Source organism: Neolamprologus multifasciatus, chromosome 10 (genome assembly GCF_963576455.1).
Source record: "Neolamprologus multifasciatus chromosome 10, fNeoMul1.2, whole genome shotgun sequence".
NCBI classification, from domain to species: Eukaryota; Metazoa; Chordata; class Actinopteri; order Cichliformes; family Cichlidae; genus Neolamprologus; species Neolamprologus multifasciatus.
In genome coordinates, this window is record NC_140448.1 from 28002923 (window position 1) to 28022240 (window position 19318).

Below are 19318 nucleotides of genomic sequence, written 5' to 3' on the forward strand. Positions count from 1 at the left end.
CTTTAAGAGAGTTGAGAGTGGAAAAGCTCAAATACAGGAAGGCAGTGAGGGACACCTGAGTCATGAACCATTTAGTCCCATCACACATGCTCATCATTAACCATTGTGTTATATGAGTGGTGTATTTTTGTAACAGTAACTGTCTGAATGACAATATAAGACACTGTAAATGTGAACGGGGTCACTTGTAATGAAGCAAAAAGTTACAAATCTACACGTCCAAATATTTTTCCTTATGTTGCCTCCAACCATTTACATGTTAAAACAATATTATTTGCATTACACGCTGACACAAAAACGTGGTTAAACATCCATTTATATATTAGTCAGTGTTTTATTCCCAGCAGTGAGCCGGACGTGTAGAATGAGTACAGTATGTGAGCATTAAACGCCATAGCAGAAGCCAAATCTGTATGTGTTCCACAGCTACAACTATTACCTGGCCTTTAAACACAAACTGCTCGGAGCAGCAGTTCACTGCAAATTATTCATAAAAAATAAAAAAAAAGAAGAACTCTGGCTGGAGGCCACCATTTTTGAAGGTGAATCTTACAGTGCTGCTTAACCCTCTCTTCTTCCCTTTATCTTACCTGACTTTAATTAGTGCTGGCACATCATTTGGCTAAGTGAAGAAGAAATTAATGAGAAGGATGAAACGTGTGTTTACATCCTCGTTTGTCTCTTTAGACTTGAAATGAACATAAATGGTCGTGTAACTTGTGCTTGAAGCCTGAAACAGAATATTGTGAGGATTGGAATGAGATGACTTGGGTTGCACTTCCGCGTACACTCTGATCTTATGCTGTCATCGAATGCAATTGATTCCGAGATTCGTCTAATAATGCTGCTTTGAATTAAGCTGGTTATTAAGACTGTAATGAATGAATCCATCGCTGTGGTAATTGTGTTCTATTGGACATGTAAATCCTTCGTTTCCTTTAAGCCTATCCACTGGTGCTCAGCATTCACACTGTAGCTTTGTTTACAGACAGTCATGCTGCCCTAAGCCTAAACCTTGGACAAATTGCAGATGATTCGGTGCGAGTGTTATTATAAAGAGACATATAATACGTCAATTTATGACAGGGAGGAAATTGTTGGCTGAGATATACCGGGAAGCAAGAAAATAATCTATTCATCAATAAATCTTATATGCATGACTGCATGGAGGCTGATTGAGCCTCTGTTGTGAATATAGATGTGTCAACATCACAATAAATGTGACATTCGGCATGGAAACAAGGAGTCTGAAAGCATCGGAGCACTTGAACAGAATTTAAAGGACACTTACTTGAGGGTGAACTGCTCAATAGTAGAGTTGGGCATCAGGTACAGGAAGATTTTGAGAATCTCTCCAGGCTTCAGGGGCTTCTCCGGCAGCCTGAGGAACATGTTCTTGTCTAGCTGCTTGTCCACCAGCAGCTGCTCTTCACTGGCCTGGTACAGGCTGATGCTTCCGATGCGCAGCAGGGGGTGCTGTGACAGAGGTTCTCCCCTGGAAGCACCGCCACCGTGACCTGAACCCTTACTGCACTCCCCTTCCAGGTTAGGCTCGTGTAGCGTGTAGTATAGCTCAGCCTGGAGGGTCTCACTTAACCCATCCAAGAGCCCGTCGCTCGAGCCTTTCCTTCGGCCCAGAGGGGCTACATTGGTGTTAAACCACGACGGAGGAAGCTCCAGTTGGGCCAAGCACTGCGCCAGGTTACCTTTCATGCGGCAGGAGGTTTTAATTTCACGGACATCCCGGAAGGCATGCAAACGGACGCAGGGTAGCTTGTCCTGAGCCTTGAAGTCGTCCCAGTCACGACCGGCGATATAGAAAAACACCTGGACTGTGGGGTTGTTGGAGAAGACCCGCGGTTGGACAATGAAGGCCCGAACCTTCCAGTTGACTGTCAGTTGGCCGGGAATATCCAGAGGACTAGCTGGCTGAAGCAACTCCTTGGACAGGGCCTGGTCCTGGGCAAAAGGCCCGAAGCTTATGTTGATGGCGGGGAGGTCTTTTGTCTGGAAAACCACAAAACTCTCAGAGCGCTGCAATGGGTTTCCACTGCTGGGACTACTGCCGCTCTTCGTGTTGCTGCCAAATGTTTGTCCTGTGATCTGAGCCTCCCTCAAAAAGAAGGCCAGTTGTGCATTGGACATTTTGAAGTTGGCAGGAAGGAACACACTGGGTGGTGAAGGACTGGCTGTCATTGCTGACGAACTCAGGGCATCAGAGCTGGTTGGAGAGATTTTACCTGCAAGAGCTGCAAGAAAGAAAGGAGAAAGGAAAGATTTAACTTTTAAATGCAGCTTCCATTTTTATAATAATAATAATGCACATTATTTATAAAACACCTTCAAAATCACAGTGTACAAAGTCCTTTTACAAGCAAGCAAAAAGGAGAATATCTAAAAGTTACTTTCAAACAAAGTGAAACAGGTAAAACTCATGAACTGTAAGTGGAAGAAAACACCAGAAAAAGGGAAGATATGGTGAGTGTGTGTGTGTGTGTCAATGAATATATGGTATAATTAGGAAGAGACACAAATGTGGTCTACAGAGTCAGCTGAGGGGGCAAAAGGGGAGGAGGTCAAAACACACTAATCAGATGATAACTGGTTGCTGTCAAGCATCCGGAGCAAAGGTTATACACTGAAACATGTCGACATTAAGAAGCTGCACCCCGTGTGATCTTTGTCTCGGGCAAAACATGTTGCACGAGTGTTTGGATTCAATTAATCTGAAGCGACACCTGTGAACAAGCCAAACTCAAAACTCTTCAAGTTCCTAGAAACGAGCGAATACCTGACCAAACACCCAAGACGCCACCGCAAAATTAATCTAGGTCGAAATCACAAATAACAAAGAGAGTAAATGGGACATACTTATCAAAATCACCCAGAGCTGAGCACAGAAACATAGCTGCCTGTTACCATGGTCCAAATCAGAGATTAAAAGTCCCATATTCCAAATGGTTATATCATTGAGATTTCATCCTTTAAATGTGGGGAAAAAAGGAGAATCAAGAGGATATTTTGGGAACTCTCCAACAGAAAAGTCTCTTCAAACAATTGTGTTACTTGGAAGTAGTCCACAGAAGTTTCTCTTCTTTTTTGGTAGCTCCTTAAAAAGTCTTTTTCATGTGTGTTGCAAAAGAAGCCTGAATTCAAGAATAAAAAAATAAATAAAAATAAAAACAGCAATCTGCAGTTCTTCACTTGGTCATGTTCTGGCTACAAAGGTTCCACCGAGCTTCTTGAACTTGCGCTTGTCTAATTCCCTGTGGCTTAGGTCTTGGTTTAAGAGTGGTTCAGCCCCACACAGCAGCTCTTAGCTCTTTCAATCTCAGACTGTGCATGGCTCCGGGACACACTCTGATAGATAGGCAGAGCCTCCTCCCGGTTGGTGGGCTGTACGGAACTATAGACAAAGCCTCTGACGCCGCCCCATCTCGCCACACCTAGTCTCTAGTCTATAATCACCATTTTAGCTCCGGGTCATAGCTAAGACACACAGCCCCTCAGAGGACTCGACTTACACCACACACACACAGAGGTGAAAGAAAAAACACTCTTCAGCTCGATTCATGCTCTCTCTCTGGACTTGTTCAGGCAGACTCTTATGTGAGTGCATGCAAGTGTGTCTATAAGGACTGTGTGTGTGTGGGTGTGTGTGTGTGTGTGGTGGGGGATGGATGTATTGCCTGAATGCCTCTAGGCAGAGAGAGAGAGTGAGAGAGTAAGAAGGAGAACGGGAAAGGGAGGGATTAGGTAAAGGTTATTGATGAATTAGCCTAGCTCTGCTTCCCTTCTCCTCCTCCTTCTCCTCCCCCTCTTCCTCCCCCTCTTTTCGTCTGCTTTAGCCCCATGAGAAATCCATGAAAATGAAGGGGTACCGGCAAGAGGGGGAGGGGTATCTGGGCTGGCTCGCTGCTTCACTCACATGTGCCTGGAATTCCCATAATAAAAGAGAGAAGGATCCACGGATGTGTGTGTGTGTGTGTGTGTGGGCTCCATAAACTGAATGGCAAACAGTGGGGCAACAAAAGATGAAGCCACAGCCGGAGAAACATCCCGTACTTACAAATGAGCATAGAGAGGGCTGGAGGAAGTATAATGATGAGAGAAGCTACTTAGGGACTAAGTCTAGTTTCCACCTCACAGGAATGCATGTCTCACTTTTTGAGCCGCTCTTCTCTTGATCAACATTTAAAGAGACAAATGCGTTGTCCTGGGTCCAAACACAGAGATCTCCCAACATTTGTATATTTCCAGGTCACCTGATAAAGTAAAATTGCCAGCTTCTACTACTGATCCTGGCCTCAGGAAAGGAATCTAAAATGCGCCTCACGTATGGGGATCCACACCTAGTCTGCCTGCCAACCTTAATATCAAAGTGTATGTTTTTACCTCGCCACCGTTTAAAGCTCTATATGATTTTATTGCTGTATTTAAAAAGTAAGTAGATATTGGAACAGCATTACCCACCAGTTTGCTCCATCTATCCCACTATGTCTTGAGGCAGCATGAGCCTAGAGCTCCGAGAATCCCCAGACCTGCTGGGACTTTTAATACATAACGTTCTCCACTGGATTTTAAACTACTGCTGAAGTGGCCTTGAGCAAGGCACTTAAAGAAATGTGTCTCCATGTGCTCCACAAGCACCCGCTGCTGGCTAAACAGCCCAAAACAAACTGGTTTCCAGCTTGCTTTTCATTTTAATGTTTAGCTTATAAAGTTGTTCGCTTCCGACTTGGTGCTGCTGACTGCTTCTCTCTCCAGCATCTGTTCGTTAAAATGGGGAGAGGCCCTGCAGCCTCTCCCCATTTAAATCCCCATTTACGGTAAAACTGTGACTCCAACAGCTTGCTTACATTGTGAGTGTGAGTAAGCCAATAACAACAGGGTTTGCATCCTCACAGATCGACCTGTTGGTTCAAGTCAGGAAGAGCAGGGATATTGAATCTTGTGTTTTGGCTGTTAGATGCAAGTCTTTAGTTCAGAGGTGTTTCTGATATTACCTCTAACATTTTAAAATGAGCAAAAATTGATGGTTTTATCAAATTTGGGGGATTTCCCCAACCAATTTTCTTTCAAAATTTTAATAACAACTTTCTTTGGACCACCATCTCTGTAGAGGGAAAGTCCCATTTTCACTTCATCTGCTGGGAAAGCATTGATTTTCACACCGGCTACCTTTAAAACTGCGTTTTATAGAGTAATGCACTCACACTCAGAGATGCAGAGCCGAACGGTCCCTCTCCTCTTTGGTCTGGGGGATGCAGCACCCATGTTTTCCAAAAAGAAACGCGGGTTTTGACTGAGTGGATCATGTTCACAGGTCTTATGTTTTTGCATGCAGAGCTTTAACCTGCATTTGTGGATGGCACAGTGATCCGTGATTTCTGGAAGTGTTCCTGAGCCCATGCACTGGTTTCCATCACAGACATGCATCATGCCTGTTTTTAATGCAGTGCTGCCTGCAGGGCCTGAAGATCACGGGCACCTTATATTGATTTTTGGGCTTGCCCCTTGCACACAGAGATTTCTACAGATTCTCTGAATCTTCTGAATCTTCGGAACAATACTCTGTAACTCTTTCAAAATTTGTAGTTTGAGAGTTAGATTGGTGAAGATCTGCACATTGATAAACTCTGCCATTGTTACATGCTTTTCTTTTTAAACCCAATCATGTTACTGACCTGTTTTTGCATGTAATTAATATAATTATAAGCAAAATGTTCCTGCAGCTGTTTCTTTTTAGCACCGCTTTCTTTTCCAGTTTTTCCATCTTAACTTCTTTGTGCTGCTGACATTAAATTAAAAATTATTTTTCTCTTAAAATTGTAACATTTTTTAACTGTTGTATGGTATGGTTTTCCAAAGGCACAATGGTTTGTAGCCTCTGGCAAGCTCCTAAGCACCGTGAACCCTCCCTGACATGTTGATACTTCCACATTAGACCTGAAGGTCACCTGAATACTGCCCAGAAGCCTTATAATCTCCTTTAAATGCAATGAAACTGCACAATTGCAACACAAGGACCAAATGCCATTAAGCAAAACAAATCTTTGGCCCTTGCTCTCAACTCCGAACCCTTATGGTTTCAGTTAAGAAGGTGATTACAGCCTATGATGCATCAGGGTGTGCTTGTCTCATTTCAGCCTAACAACATCACAGGGCAGGTGGGTTTGAAGGGAAGCACGGACACAGATGGGCTTCCGATGTGAAACCCTATCGCTTTCCTCTATCACTTGATGTCCTATCAGACCCCGGGCCAAATTGAATTGAATTTTCTTCCTGTTGTTCTCCCATTAAGTGAAACATCTGCTCAATGTGTGTGTGAGTATCTGGGGAATGAGTGGGTTTCTAGTAAAGGGTAATTTTTTTTGTTTTGTTTTTATCTGTCAGAATATTTTGTCTTATGTCAATTAATAAAAAAAACAGCGGGCCATTTCAGGGCAGGGCGAGATGGACTGTTTTACTTTGACGGTCATATCACTAACAATTTGCGCCGACACATGATTGAGGGGAAAAATAGGCGATGATTCTAGTGACAATACTGCTGATTCATCCTGCTGGATGGGTTGATCGAAAATAAACTTTTTGGTGTTTAAGATTAACTTTGAAAAATCCCCTTTTTTTTTTGTATTTCCCCCAGAAGCTAACGCAGGAAAGCAATTTTGTCACTAATCTCACAAGACGAAAGAGCTTTAGCCTTTTAGCTACTAAAACTAAATTCACTGGGTTGAACAGAGCCTTAGGCATAGCTCGTGGTGGTGAAAAAAAATCTGTGAAGCAAAATATCTCGAATACAAAAAAAAGCAGTGCGTACTGTATATTCCTCAGCGTATGTTGTTATTGCGCAAACAAAACCTTTTCAGCCTAATCCACTCAAACACAACCGCCTCCTCCACTTCAGCCAGGTGTGCTGCATACTGTAGGTATGCAGAATATGAAAGTGGGTTTCGTGCCAGTGTTTCATTTCCTGAAGAGCTGACTAAAGCGAAAAAAAGCCCCATTCTGTAGATAAATAAAACACTTAACTGTGTTTCCAGCTGCCCATACAAAAGCTGTCAAACATAAAAGCAGTCAGCCAAGTCAAGGGGAAATACACAGAGACGACGTTATGAGGAGGGCAGACATTTGATCTTGAGAGAGAGAGAAGTGCATAAATGTCTCTTCAAGTAAAAGGTCGGGAGAAATTGTTGAGAAGGATTAGAGAGAGATGGAGCATCCTTACAGCATTACTAATGTTCCAGCTCGAAGGGTTTCCCTATCGATCTTCATTTTAACCCTCGTTCCCTCCCTTCTTTTACTCAGCTGTGAGCCTTACTGTACTGCTGTTATTTGGATTGGTGAAATAATACCTTTCAACTCACTCAGCTATAAGACTTGAGCAATGCTCCGCAGTCTGAACCACATTTCAGTTTGCAGTTGCTCTTAAAGACTCAATTTCCGCTAAAACTTCCACGCAAACGTCCCGTAATGTAAAATGATTCGCGTTACCATTCATTGAGCAATGAATGGAAGCTAAAGTGCAGATGAAAAGATGTGCTAGCTGGGGGATTGAAGGCTATATTAGCACTTGAAACACTCGTGGTGTTAGTCCTATTTTTGCCCCTCTCTGAGGAATGTCTATTCCAATCTCAGTCAGATTCAGATAACTTTTACCAAAGGACTGCAGCCAGATTATATCGAACACACTCGAAGCATGTGTGGCTTCATATTTCACCAGCTTTCATCTATATGCATACGGAAATCACATTCATGCTTCAATCTCGCTGGGGAAGGTTTGCTCTGTCTGAGCGTTTGCATGAAGTCAGATCACTCTGGTGATTTAGAGTAAAGCCGAGTAAATCAGTCATTCTACGGGCTGTTTGTCATATATTTCACTGTGTTACATGTTCTCCGAGGCGTGCACGCATGCCTACCATATTTCCATCAGATTAAAACTACTCTAAGATGCGAATGGCCGTGTCGGTAATCAAATCATGTGCCGCCGACACTGAAATGAAACAGAAGCATGGTTATGAAGGTCAGTTATGGTCCACGCTGCAGCGCGCATGCTATTTGGCTCCACGGGGGTTAAAACATCAAATGTCCACCAGTAGCACAGTAAAAAAATGAAAATGTACCGTAAAGGAGCCGTTTGGTCCAACGGTTTTATTTGAGCGTTTTCTCATTTATCACAGTTATGGGTGAGGACGTTGTGCGTTATGGGCAGAGATTTGAAAAGATAAATAGGCTACAATGCTGCCAACTCCACAAAAAACACAAACAACAATCCCAACAAAAATCTATCGACTGCCAGGAAATGGATTGAAATCTACATCTCTTCGAAATCAATCTTCAAACAGCCAGGAAGTAGCTTTCAAAACGCTCTTTTATCCATTTCAAACCTTCAGACCTTTCGCTACTGCAGATGTCACGATGAATGCAGTGAATAATATTAAAAGTAACAATATAAGTACATTTACAGGTACTTTAATTACTGCTCTTGGCAAACAGGTTTTTAATTTCAATATCATTTTTGGCAACTTTAATCATATCGACAGCACTCTGGGCGCCCTTTCCTCGTATTGTAAAACACATGTAAAAAACCTCGATGTCTACATTGATGGTTCTTTTAAATTGAATAAGCAGGTGAGTGCAGTAGTTCAGTCCTGTTTTTTTCAGTTAAGACAGCTAGCCAAGGTAAAGCCATACCTCCCGGCTAACGTCTTTGAGCGTGTTATTCACCTTTTTCTTACTTGCAGATTAGACTGCTGCAATTCATTGTATTATGGTCTAGATCAGGCCACCATCCATCGTCTTCAGATGGTTCAAAATGCAGCTGCTCGCCTGCTAACTGGTACCAAACGGAGAGAGCATATAACCCCAGTTTTAGCTTCTTTACACTGGCTTCCTGTCTCCTACAGGATCCAATTTAAACTTCTACTTTTTGTTTTTAAGTCACTTAATGCCCGAGCCCCTCCTTACCTCTCTGAGCTCCTCTCTGCCTATGCTCCAGGAAAAACCACGAGGTCTAGCTCAAAACTAATGCTGTCCATCCCACGGACTAACCTCAAATCCCGTGGTGATAGATCCTCCTCTGTGGCAGGTCCCAGACTTTGGAATAGTCTCCCCTTAAATATTAAATCTGCACAAACACTTGAGCAATTTAAATCATTACTAAAGACACATTTCTATGCCCTGGCTTTTAACACACTATGACCCAAGCATTTTGGATTAGTTTAGTTATTGTTTTAATTCTTTTACTGTCCTATTATTGTTTTTTATTGTTATTATTGTATTACATTGTTGCTTTTTAATACCATTTTTTATATTGTTAAGCACTTTGTGCAGCATCGGCTGTTTGAAATGTGCTATATAAATAAATTTGACTTTGACCTTATACCCTTTTTTTAAAGTCAACCTCCTCATGCTGGTCCTCTATGTTCTGCATTCAGATTAAATCACACTACATGTGGCACTTGCTCTCACTTTTGATTGGCTAACCCAGATGAATGTTCTCTTCTTAGTCTATACTAGTTCTCCTTGAGACATCACAAACTTTCATTATGTTTCTTACAGTCACCTCCCGAGGTGTAGCCTTCTCTCTCATCTAAGCCTGATCCCAATTAAATCTGTAAAAAATGATCTTTATTTGTCTCAGATAATCATCTTTTAAGACAGCAGTAAGATCCAATGAAAATTTGACCGGTTTATAAATGAGCCTGCTCAACATCAGGAATTTGTCTCACTGATCAAATTCAAGTCTCAGCTCTGTCAACTCTGCGTATTTTACCTTCTGCTTTTCCAGTGTGTCTACAGATATACTCAAACCAGGATGGAACAATTTGTCTTCGACTAATTTATTCCTTTGCTCCCCCATTTCTCCCGAGGTGGGTAAATCATCTGCTTCTGAATGTGAATACGATCGGAGAGATTGCGATCAACTTCAGATGTAGAGGCCAAGCTACAGTACACAGCCTGCCACGTCAACAACCCGTGCGGGCACAAGAAGAGCTGTATTTCCTAATGAAGCTGAAATCACCAGTTGTGGCAAGCACAGCCCGCCTGTCTGCTGGAGGTGCAGCATCAGAGGTGGTGACACCAACAGACTGAAAACACCGATCGGCAAGGCCGGCTCTGTGACTGCCTGTTAAAACTTGAAGCTGTGGTGCAGAGGAGGTGGCTGAACAAACTGTTATCCAACACAGATCATCCTGAGCACTTCTGCATCACTTCCTGGACGGGCAGCTTAGCACTTTCTCTAACAGACAGATGCAGGATACTGGAAATCTTTCAGACCTTATGCAATAACTCTTTATAAAGCAACACATCTGTCTGTCTATCAGAGTAACATCTGTTAACAGTTTATAACAACTCTGCAAACTCGCAACATTTAACACACGCAACACTTTATCACACTGCACTGTTTACTGCACCTCACACTGTTATACCAGGCCACTTTACTTTGACGTTATCGGCTTTGCACATCAACTGATGAAAAGTCTAATTAGCAGTTCTGAGTTTTTAACTTTAGCTGTGGGATCTAGTTTTATCACAAGTTCAATCCTTTCCTTTAGATAAGTAATAAAGGACAAGCTTCAATGTGATGATAGCAAAGGGACAGTAAAAATGGAATATTTGATCTGTTAGTGTCTCAGTAATCTTGGCTGATAAGAGCAGTGTGTTTCCAAATGAAATGCACAGTGCAGATTTAATGAGGCCTAATTTGCAGATTAAAAACGAAGAACATGTAACTACTGTGACACCATCAGTTGAAAATAGAGCATTTCATCATGGATCTTTTATACGCGCCCATAAAATGATCCATAATTTATATTACGAGTCACCCTCACGGTCCAGGAGGCTGTTTGGATAAAGTAACAACTAAGCTGAGATACGACGTGGTGCTGCTAAGAATCATTTAGTCGTGTCGCTCTCCCTGCTGAGCAGAGCGGATACAACTGTTTGACATCGAATATTTACTAACCAATTAGTCAAATGCTGAAGTTTAATTGCAGAGTAACAGATGATACATTTTTGTCTTAAAAAAATTAAATACCATAACCCCACATGGTTTTGTTACTTGCTGCTTGTCTTGATGACGAGTACTAGCGTATGTTGTGCCAGAGTAAAAGCAATATCTGTCAGTGATGATGTGAGGCCAGTGTTGGGAAGGTTACTTTTAAAATGTATTCCATTACAGAATACAGAATACATGCCCCAAAATGTATTCTGAATACTTTGGATTACTTAATATATTATCATGCTTTTTACAACTACGTGAATGTACTATTGCAATGATTTATTACTGTTACTGAAGGTCCGAACCGTAGTAAAGGGACCTCTGGCTGAAAAATAGCTTTACTTTGTTGTCTGGGTCAACTTTGCTTGCGAGAGACAGAGAGAGGCGTTGAAAGGCTGCTCCAACGGAACTTATTGTTTTGGAGGAAAACACGAACACGGTGTACAGTCGAGTCTTAATAGCTTACTTACAGCTGGGCTCATCAGGCTCTCTTCATGGCTGCAGTGGTTATTATTATATTTACATGCTTCCAGCTCCCGTTTTTGCTCGATGACAGCTCGTACTTTTCCTTTTACTCCCTCCCTCGCTCACAGACACATAACGTGTATGGCAGTCCATTCTCCCTGCAGCACGGACTACACTGCCTATGATGCTACATTCTTTAGAGCTATACCTGTAGCATTCTGCCTATTAGCTTAGCACAACAACAACAACTGCGCTCTCTCACCCAGGAAACACGCAGAGAGAGAGAGCGTTACCTTGTAACCATGGCAACCGTAACGCTGCCGCCTGGAACAACAGAACGTAGCTGTCAAACAAAACCAAAACAGTCCTGACCCGCGACAATATGAAACAGGGAAGTACCGCCGTGTAATCCATTTATTTCAACAAAGTAACTGTATTCTAAATACCACCTTTTTAAACGGTAACTGTAACGGAATACAGTTACTCATATTTTGTATTTTAAATACGAAACGGCGGTACATGTATTCCGTTACTCCCCAACACTGTGTGAGGCTTTGCAGAATTTTTAGTGCACATAATATTCCATGTGCAAACTAACAAAGAAAAGAAGTCTTTTAAAGACACAAATACGTTAATGTGTTAAGCGAAGGCATGTTAACAGAATGTAGCTCATGTTAAAGTGGATGTGGATGATGCAGAAAGCTATGGGTACATTCCTTCAGCTAACTCCAAGAACTTACTAGAATAAAGTTAGCAAGAAATAAAAAGTACACTCCATTTGGTCATTTAAAAAAAAAAAAAAAAAAAATCCAAAACAAACAAAAAAAGTAAGAAATTAAATTTAGAAAAAAAGGTTAAAGAATAAAAAATGAATTCAATGTGCAGAATCCAAATTACTGACTGAACCGGTGTAGGCTACAGCTTACTAGTGATGTTCGATTCGTGAACGAATCGTTCAATACTCGAGAATCACTTTACTGACTCGTGAATCATGATTCACAAGCCCTACTGACTCGTGAATCATGATTCACAAGCCCAACTGACTCACTGACTCATCCCTGTTTCTGTTAGCAAACTAATTCGCTTAGTAGAAATATATCTAGCTTATAATTAAAATTGTGGGGGGGAAAAAACAACAGCCAGTTTCTTAACAAAAGCATTTCTGCTCTGAACTGGAAGAAAAAACCCTGAGTAGAAGCTCACATCAAGAAAATAGCTCCTCGGTTTACAGTAGCATCGCTCTGCTAACATGCTAACAGCACATTTGAGCTACTCACCCCCTCCCTTCATGTGCTGAATCGTAAGCGTAAGCAAATCACTCAGGACTCGCTCACCCCCTCCCTCCTGTGCTGAATCATAGAGCGAACGAATCACTCAGGACTCACTAACCCCCTCCCTCCTGTGCTGAATCATAGAGCGAGCGAACGAATCACTCACTCACCCCCTCCCTCCTGTGCTGAATCGTAAGCGTAAGCAAATCACTCAGGACTCGCTCACCCCCTACCTCCTGTGCTGAATCATAGAGCGAACGAATCACTCAGGACTCACTAACCCCCTCCCTCCTGTGCTGAATCGTAGAGCGAGCGAACGAATCACTCACTCACCCCCTCCCTCCTGGCTCACAGCTTCTTCTTCTTCTTGGTTGGCAACCAATGTTAAGGTGCATTACCGCCCCCTGGCTCACATCTCAGTGGACATTTAGATGAGAAAATATATATTTAACACATTTAAGGAAAATACTAATAAAATACAAATAAACAAAATAAATGTTTATTAAGCAATTTTGATAGGAAATTGCTTAATTTTAGAAATGTTTTTGCTCTTTTTTGCTCTATAAAATAGTTGTTGTTTTTTTTAGAATCATTCATCTTAGCAGTGGGATTTACATGAAAAGAAAAACAAATTAAGTTTGAGTGAAAATGTAAATTTTTTGCACTCTCTGGTCAACTGACTCAGTGAATCAAATGACTCAAAAAACCCGATTCACTTTGGTGAGTGACTCATTAAAACTCGATTCAGTAAAAAGAATCAAATTTACCATCACTACAGCTTACGTTTATTACACTGACACTTTATATATATTTAGGCATTGGCATTTATATGTTCCAAATGCCAACCAAGCTACGGTAACACTTTGCTGAAGACGTTTCACTAAAACAAACGAGAGACATTATTGAAAAGAATCATTAAACTAGGACAAAAGCAAATGCTTCAAAAACAATGGTAATCCCTCTTTTGATATTTGTTTACCACCTGATTTCTGAACATTTTAAAATGCACACAGTCAATGACACAATGTTAAATCCTCATCACAGTCACGCCACAACTTAACCCCCCCGACACACACATTTTGTTTTTGTACACTTTTGTTCCTTCACACAAACCTCTGAGTTCAACGTTTGTCTCTAATTTCAAACAACGTCCGAACCCCTTATAATTGTACCATATAAACTGGATTAATGTTTGCTTTGTATGCGTTTCCCCGTATCTCCATGTATGGAAGCTCACGTATATCATGTAGGACGTGTATGGAACTATAAGGGGACAATTTAGTAACTAGTAACCCTATTTAGTAACTTTTAATTTGAAATGTCTTCAATTTTATATAATATTGCAGTGGTTTATATGAGAACTTCAGTCAATTAGCACTCTCTCAGTGTAATCCATGATAATTTTGATTTTATTTTTTATTTGCAAGTTACTGAATATTATGAATTGCAATATCAATAACATGAGCTATTGCAGCGACCTGCACTGTTGGATTACAGTACGATGTAAATAACTCCGAGATGTTAAAGGATGAATGTTTGCAACATTAGTGGCTCGTTAACACAAAGCTAGCACAAGCTCTCCAACAGAATCCACGACACAGGGTGCTCTGAGAAAGTTAAATCTAATGCTTTTAGCTAGCCACAGGCATTTTGTTATCCTTTCACACCCTCCTCTGTAGCACCTTAAAAACACACTGTGTAGCTACATTTGTTCATTTCAGTGCTGTATGACAATCTGTTAGGACACATTTGTTACAATATCCATGACGTTGACTATAATTGTCAGTGCCGTATTAGGGTTCCCCCCCGATACCTGTTAATTGTTGGGGGGGTTTTCAGTCAAAGGATAATTGAAAAATTCAAACCAATGTAACATGATACAGCTCAACATACAGTAGCTCACATCATAATGACTTTGCAACTAAATTGAATACAGTGACTAATCTGTTCAGGGACCTGGCTGACTGTGGATGGAAAACCAGTAATGAGATAATGGATGAGAGGTTAGACACTTCTTTTTTTCCAATTCATTATTATTTTGGAAGGACGGGGTCATGATTTTTGAGGGGTTTCCATTGAAATTTTTTTTTAACCATAGTTTGAAGCAGTTTCTCACGCTGAGCAGTTAGATTGCCAAACCACGGTGTGACAGCTAGTCGTGACACTCTCAACGGCACTGCAATAAAAGTTCACAAGAGTTTGGTACTCATGCCAGAAATCTCGAAATGCCTCAAAGATGATCTCTGCTGTGCCTTCTTGAGGAATGTGAGAGTTTTAAACAAAGAAATCTAACACTGTCCACAATTTTCAACAGAAGATGCACTGATGGAATAAGGAATTTCTGTTGTTAAGGCCCTCTCATCACAGCAAAAAACCCCACCGTGAGTATTATTTTATTCCTATTCCTCACGGTCTGGTTTCTGTCTATCAGGAAGTCAGATTCCTAGTTAAAAAGACCTCTGAGTTTCAGCATCAGTTTGGATGGTGCAATGGCAGGTAACAAAGAAGCATGCAAAGCAAGAGAGATATTATTATCTGCACATCAACTGGCCAGCAAGCTTCCATCGTGAAACGGACGCAAGTTACAGCTATAAGAAACAAATACAGGACTAGGCAACCAAAGTAGAGTGAATAATACACAAAAATCTGAAACTATTCAGTTTATCACAGTTTTTGTGTAACCAAGTAAAAATTCAAATCAGTCATGCAAGAACTTCAGAAATGCACAGATTCCAAACATTATACAGCTTTAGTTCTTGTTTGATCTCTTCTTGCTTTGCTTTCTTGTCTGCTTCGTGTTTCTCCTCAGTACTGGTGGTGGTCTCTGTTCTAGGCGTGCTTATCTTGACACTCACACTGTTTTCTGAATACATTAGGGAAGCCAAACAGTGTAAAAAGGAAGCTTTTAAATTCAAATTCAGCCGGCGTGGGACTCGGCAGTAACCTCGGCAAGTATGGCGAAGCGCAACATCTGTGTGAAAAGTTGAGAGGAAAACAGAGGCTGAGGGCAAAGTGGTGCCCTCCAACCAGATTCACGCACTAGAGCTGACCCATGAAGCTGCAGATGTTTATTATGTGCGGAAAGTGTGAACCTTGTTTCACTGCAGCTTCCAACATGGCCCCAGCCTTCTGTTTCCCCGCCGCCAAATGGGGCCTCGTAGGCACAACCACTGCATGCATTAGTAGTGTATTGATGAAAGGATGCAAATGCCTCATGGCATGTGCCTCAATACGATCCGAGGCTGACGCAATCTATATGGCTCTAGACAACAGGGTTTCCCATGGGGGATACTCTGTGTGAGGTAAGCTGAGACTCATAATATTATACAGCAGCTGTTACAAATGGATTTCCTCCACAAAAGGAATTGTGCAAATGGATTTACTCTGTTATTTGATGCATTCCATTCAACATTTTCCTGCTAGTTTTATCTCAAATCAGTTACTGTGAAGATACAGATCACAATGTGCTTTTGTTGCTATGATAATCTGCATTCCTCTATATCCCATATATCAACGCATCTAGAGGTTTAGCATCTATGCAAGTTAACTATTTATAGTTCAATTAATGTATATTTTTTTAATGTTTTTACTATTTTGTTGCTTGTTTTTACTCTCCTGCAGAATCCTGTCCTGCAGATGCAACAGCCTAATTTCCCCATGGTGGTCAATAAACCTCCATCTTTTTGTTTCTTTATGGAGTATTATAGACATTTTAATCTAAAATGATGACATATTTTTAAACGAGCAGGTCCAGCTTCTGAAATAAGCTACATATCTATGAACATAAAAGAATGGGAAAAGGTCCTAAATGATTTGAATGAAAGAAAATATATCAAGTTGCAGCCATAAAAACTAGAGCGTGACCTGCATTTTACTGAGTATACCTCCATCTTATGGCATCACTTTGACCGATATGTCAATGGCTAAGCCCCGAGGAGTGACACTACTACGCTGAGGCATGCAATTGGCCGAGACAAGACTCCCCTCATATTATTTGGCATATCAATCCCAGAGCAAAGTTCGCTTTCTGTTGACGGATGCTTCTTCAAAAAGTCTCAGCTCTGTATCTCCGATTTCATCCTACTCCCTGGCAAAGCCTTTCAGACTTTCAGTGTAATCACAGTGAGTCTAATTAATGTTACATTATGCTGATTTGGAGGCTATACATTGGCGGTCTTTCAATGTATTTTACCAGATTCAGCAGCACAGCTCTAATTGCAGCCCTTTGGGGATAATAAAGCTTGGCTGCACATTGTAACAGGATCCACCACTAGAAGAAAGATACTTTTAACTACCATATTTGTTTTCACCCTTCTGGTGTTAGCCACTTATATGTCATGGAAAGACTAAATGCAAGCAACATTCATTTTAAAGAAGAAATTACAAAAAAAAGAAAAAAAGACTGGCCATGAAAAGCACACTCAGCGTTTCTGCTGTCGCCAGCTTGGTAGCAGGGAAGGAAGGGTGGGTCTGACTGTTAAACTGCATGCTCATTGGCTGAAAGTCTTTGCGACCACAGCTATCACCATCTGATGGCCTTCAGATAGAATGCAGGTTTAAGGCACTTCAAATTGGCTTAGTTTCTCCCATGTTTTATGCCATCTATCTATCTATCTAGTCACATGCAAACAAAAGTTTACACTCGACTCGGTGTGGTCTTGTTAAAAAATTAAGTACACCCCATGATTCAGTTGCTTAAACAACACCTTGAGCAGCAATAACATGAAGTGATTGTTTTCAAGGAATATCAGTTCACTATATGACTCTGGAGGAATTATCTTACTCTTCTTTGCTGGTTGCTTTGCAGGCATTCCATTATGCACAGCTCTTGTAAGGTCCCACCGCAGCATTTCAGTCAGGTTGGGGTTGCAGCTTGACTGGGCCACTGCACCATCTTCTTTTTTTTCCAGCCATTCTGTTGTAGATATTCTGCTGTGCTTGTGATCATTGTTCTGTTGCATGACCCAGTTTCAGCCAAGCGTTAGCACTTGGAGAGAGCACTTCAATTTTGACTAAGTGACTGCAAAACAAGCACAAATAATCACCCCTCCATCACCGTGCTTCACAGTTGGTATGAGCCGTTTCACAGGTTCTGCTTGCTCTTCTCTAAATTTGGCCAAACATCTAGATTTTGGTCTCTCTGGTGGAAGACCAAAGGAAATGATTCCAGAAGTCTTGTGGATTCTTTAGATGCAGCTTTGCAAACCTAAGTTGTGCTGTCATGTTCTTAGAGAGCACAGAGCTCTGTCTGGAAACTCTTCCAAACCACCCACACATGTTTAGTGTTTTTCTAAGTGTATTCTCATGAAGTTTAACATGCTAACTGAGGCCCATAGAGTTTGAGGCACTTGGGTTTTTTGCAGTTTTTCTGAGCATTTCATGGTCTGACCACTGGGTGAATTCACTGGGTCCTCCTGGAAAGATTGTGGCATTGTGTCAACACACACCTGAATGCTCCAGAACAGAAAACTAAAAAAAAACCTCTGCTTTCATAGAGGTGCTGGCACTTTGAAAGCATTTGAGTAGCAGTATTACTGTAGACCAGGGGTGGGCAACTCCAGGCCTCGAGGGCCGGTGTCCTGCAGGTTTTAGATGTGTCCTTGATCTAACACAGCTGATTTAAATGGCTAAATTAGCTCCTCAGCATGTCCTGAAGTTCTCCAGAGGCCTGGTAATGAACTAATTATGTGATTCAGGTGTGTTGACCCAGAGTGAGATCTAAAACCTGCAGGACACCGTTGCTTCAGGCCTGGAGTTGCCCACCCCTGCTGTAGAGTGTAGTTTACTAACTTTTACTAACACAGTGGTTACAAAACTTTATGGATTAATACAGACAGTTTTAACAGGAGTCGTTGGCTTTGTTCTAACAAAAGATACAATATAAATCAGTCATTATCCTTAATTTATTTCAGATAATAATCTAATAAAACTGCTGTTCTGAAACCTGAGAAGAATGCAGACCAGAACAACCAGAAACATAAAGAATAGTTAATCATCATGAAAATACACGTCTTATCTTGGTTGTCAGTTTTATCTGTTATACTTCCATCTCAGTTGGCATTCACAAAGTGACAGCTGAGACGCAACGTCTGCTGGGACTAAAAAATCATACGCTGTCAGATAAACTGTAAACAAGTCAACAGTTTAGCCAGAATATATCAACCGCAGTCTGAGCCGCGTGTTAGCATTCGTCAGCACAAATATGGCAAAGATATTAGATCAAAGAATTTCTCTGAAAGTGTGATGGATGTTTACACATGCAGATTAAGTAATATTTTTAAAGTTTGTCATTTTGTGTGTTTTTCAATACGTTCAATAAACCTAATACCTTATGCCTAACCTACTTGTGTTTCTTTCCCATGTGTCGGTGTCATTTTATGTAACCATATTTGCTCGATTTTAAGACTTGGAATGCAAACTTTAATAACCCTGAAGTATCTTTGAATATTATTTAAGGGTCACCACTAAAGCTGTGAGACGTACATTTAAACGTCTCATAGCAAATATATGAAAAAAGCACCTCGGTTATAATTGGAACATTCGCCTGCTCCTTGCACTGCCGGTGATCTGATGGAAT

The 19318-nt window shown here is 41.2% G+C and overlaps 1 protein-coding gene across 5 annotated transcripts in view; it reads right to left on the reverse strand.

Moving 5' to 3' along the window:
- tmem132e (transmembrane protein 132E) overlaps window positions 1–19318 on the reverse strand; it is a 483984-nt gene that overhangs the window by 140086 nt on the left and 324580 nt on the right. For 4 of the 5 annotated variants that reach the window (XM_085173740.1, XM_085173742.1, XM_085173741.1 and 1 more), the window contains one exon: window positions 1292–2249. In XM_085173740.1, the coding sequence (XP_085029866.1) occupies window positions 1292–2249 (958 nt within the window). Of the gene's footprint in view, window positions 1–1291; window positions 2250–2871; window positions 9439–19318 lie in introns of those variants that run through there. The other variant, XM_085173739.1, reaches the window with a different exon arrangement.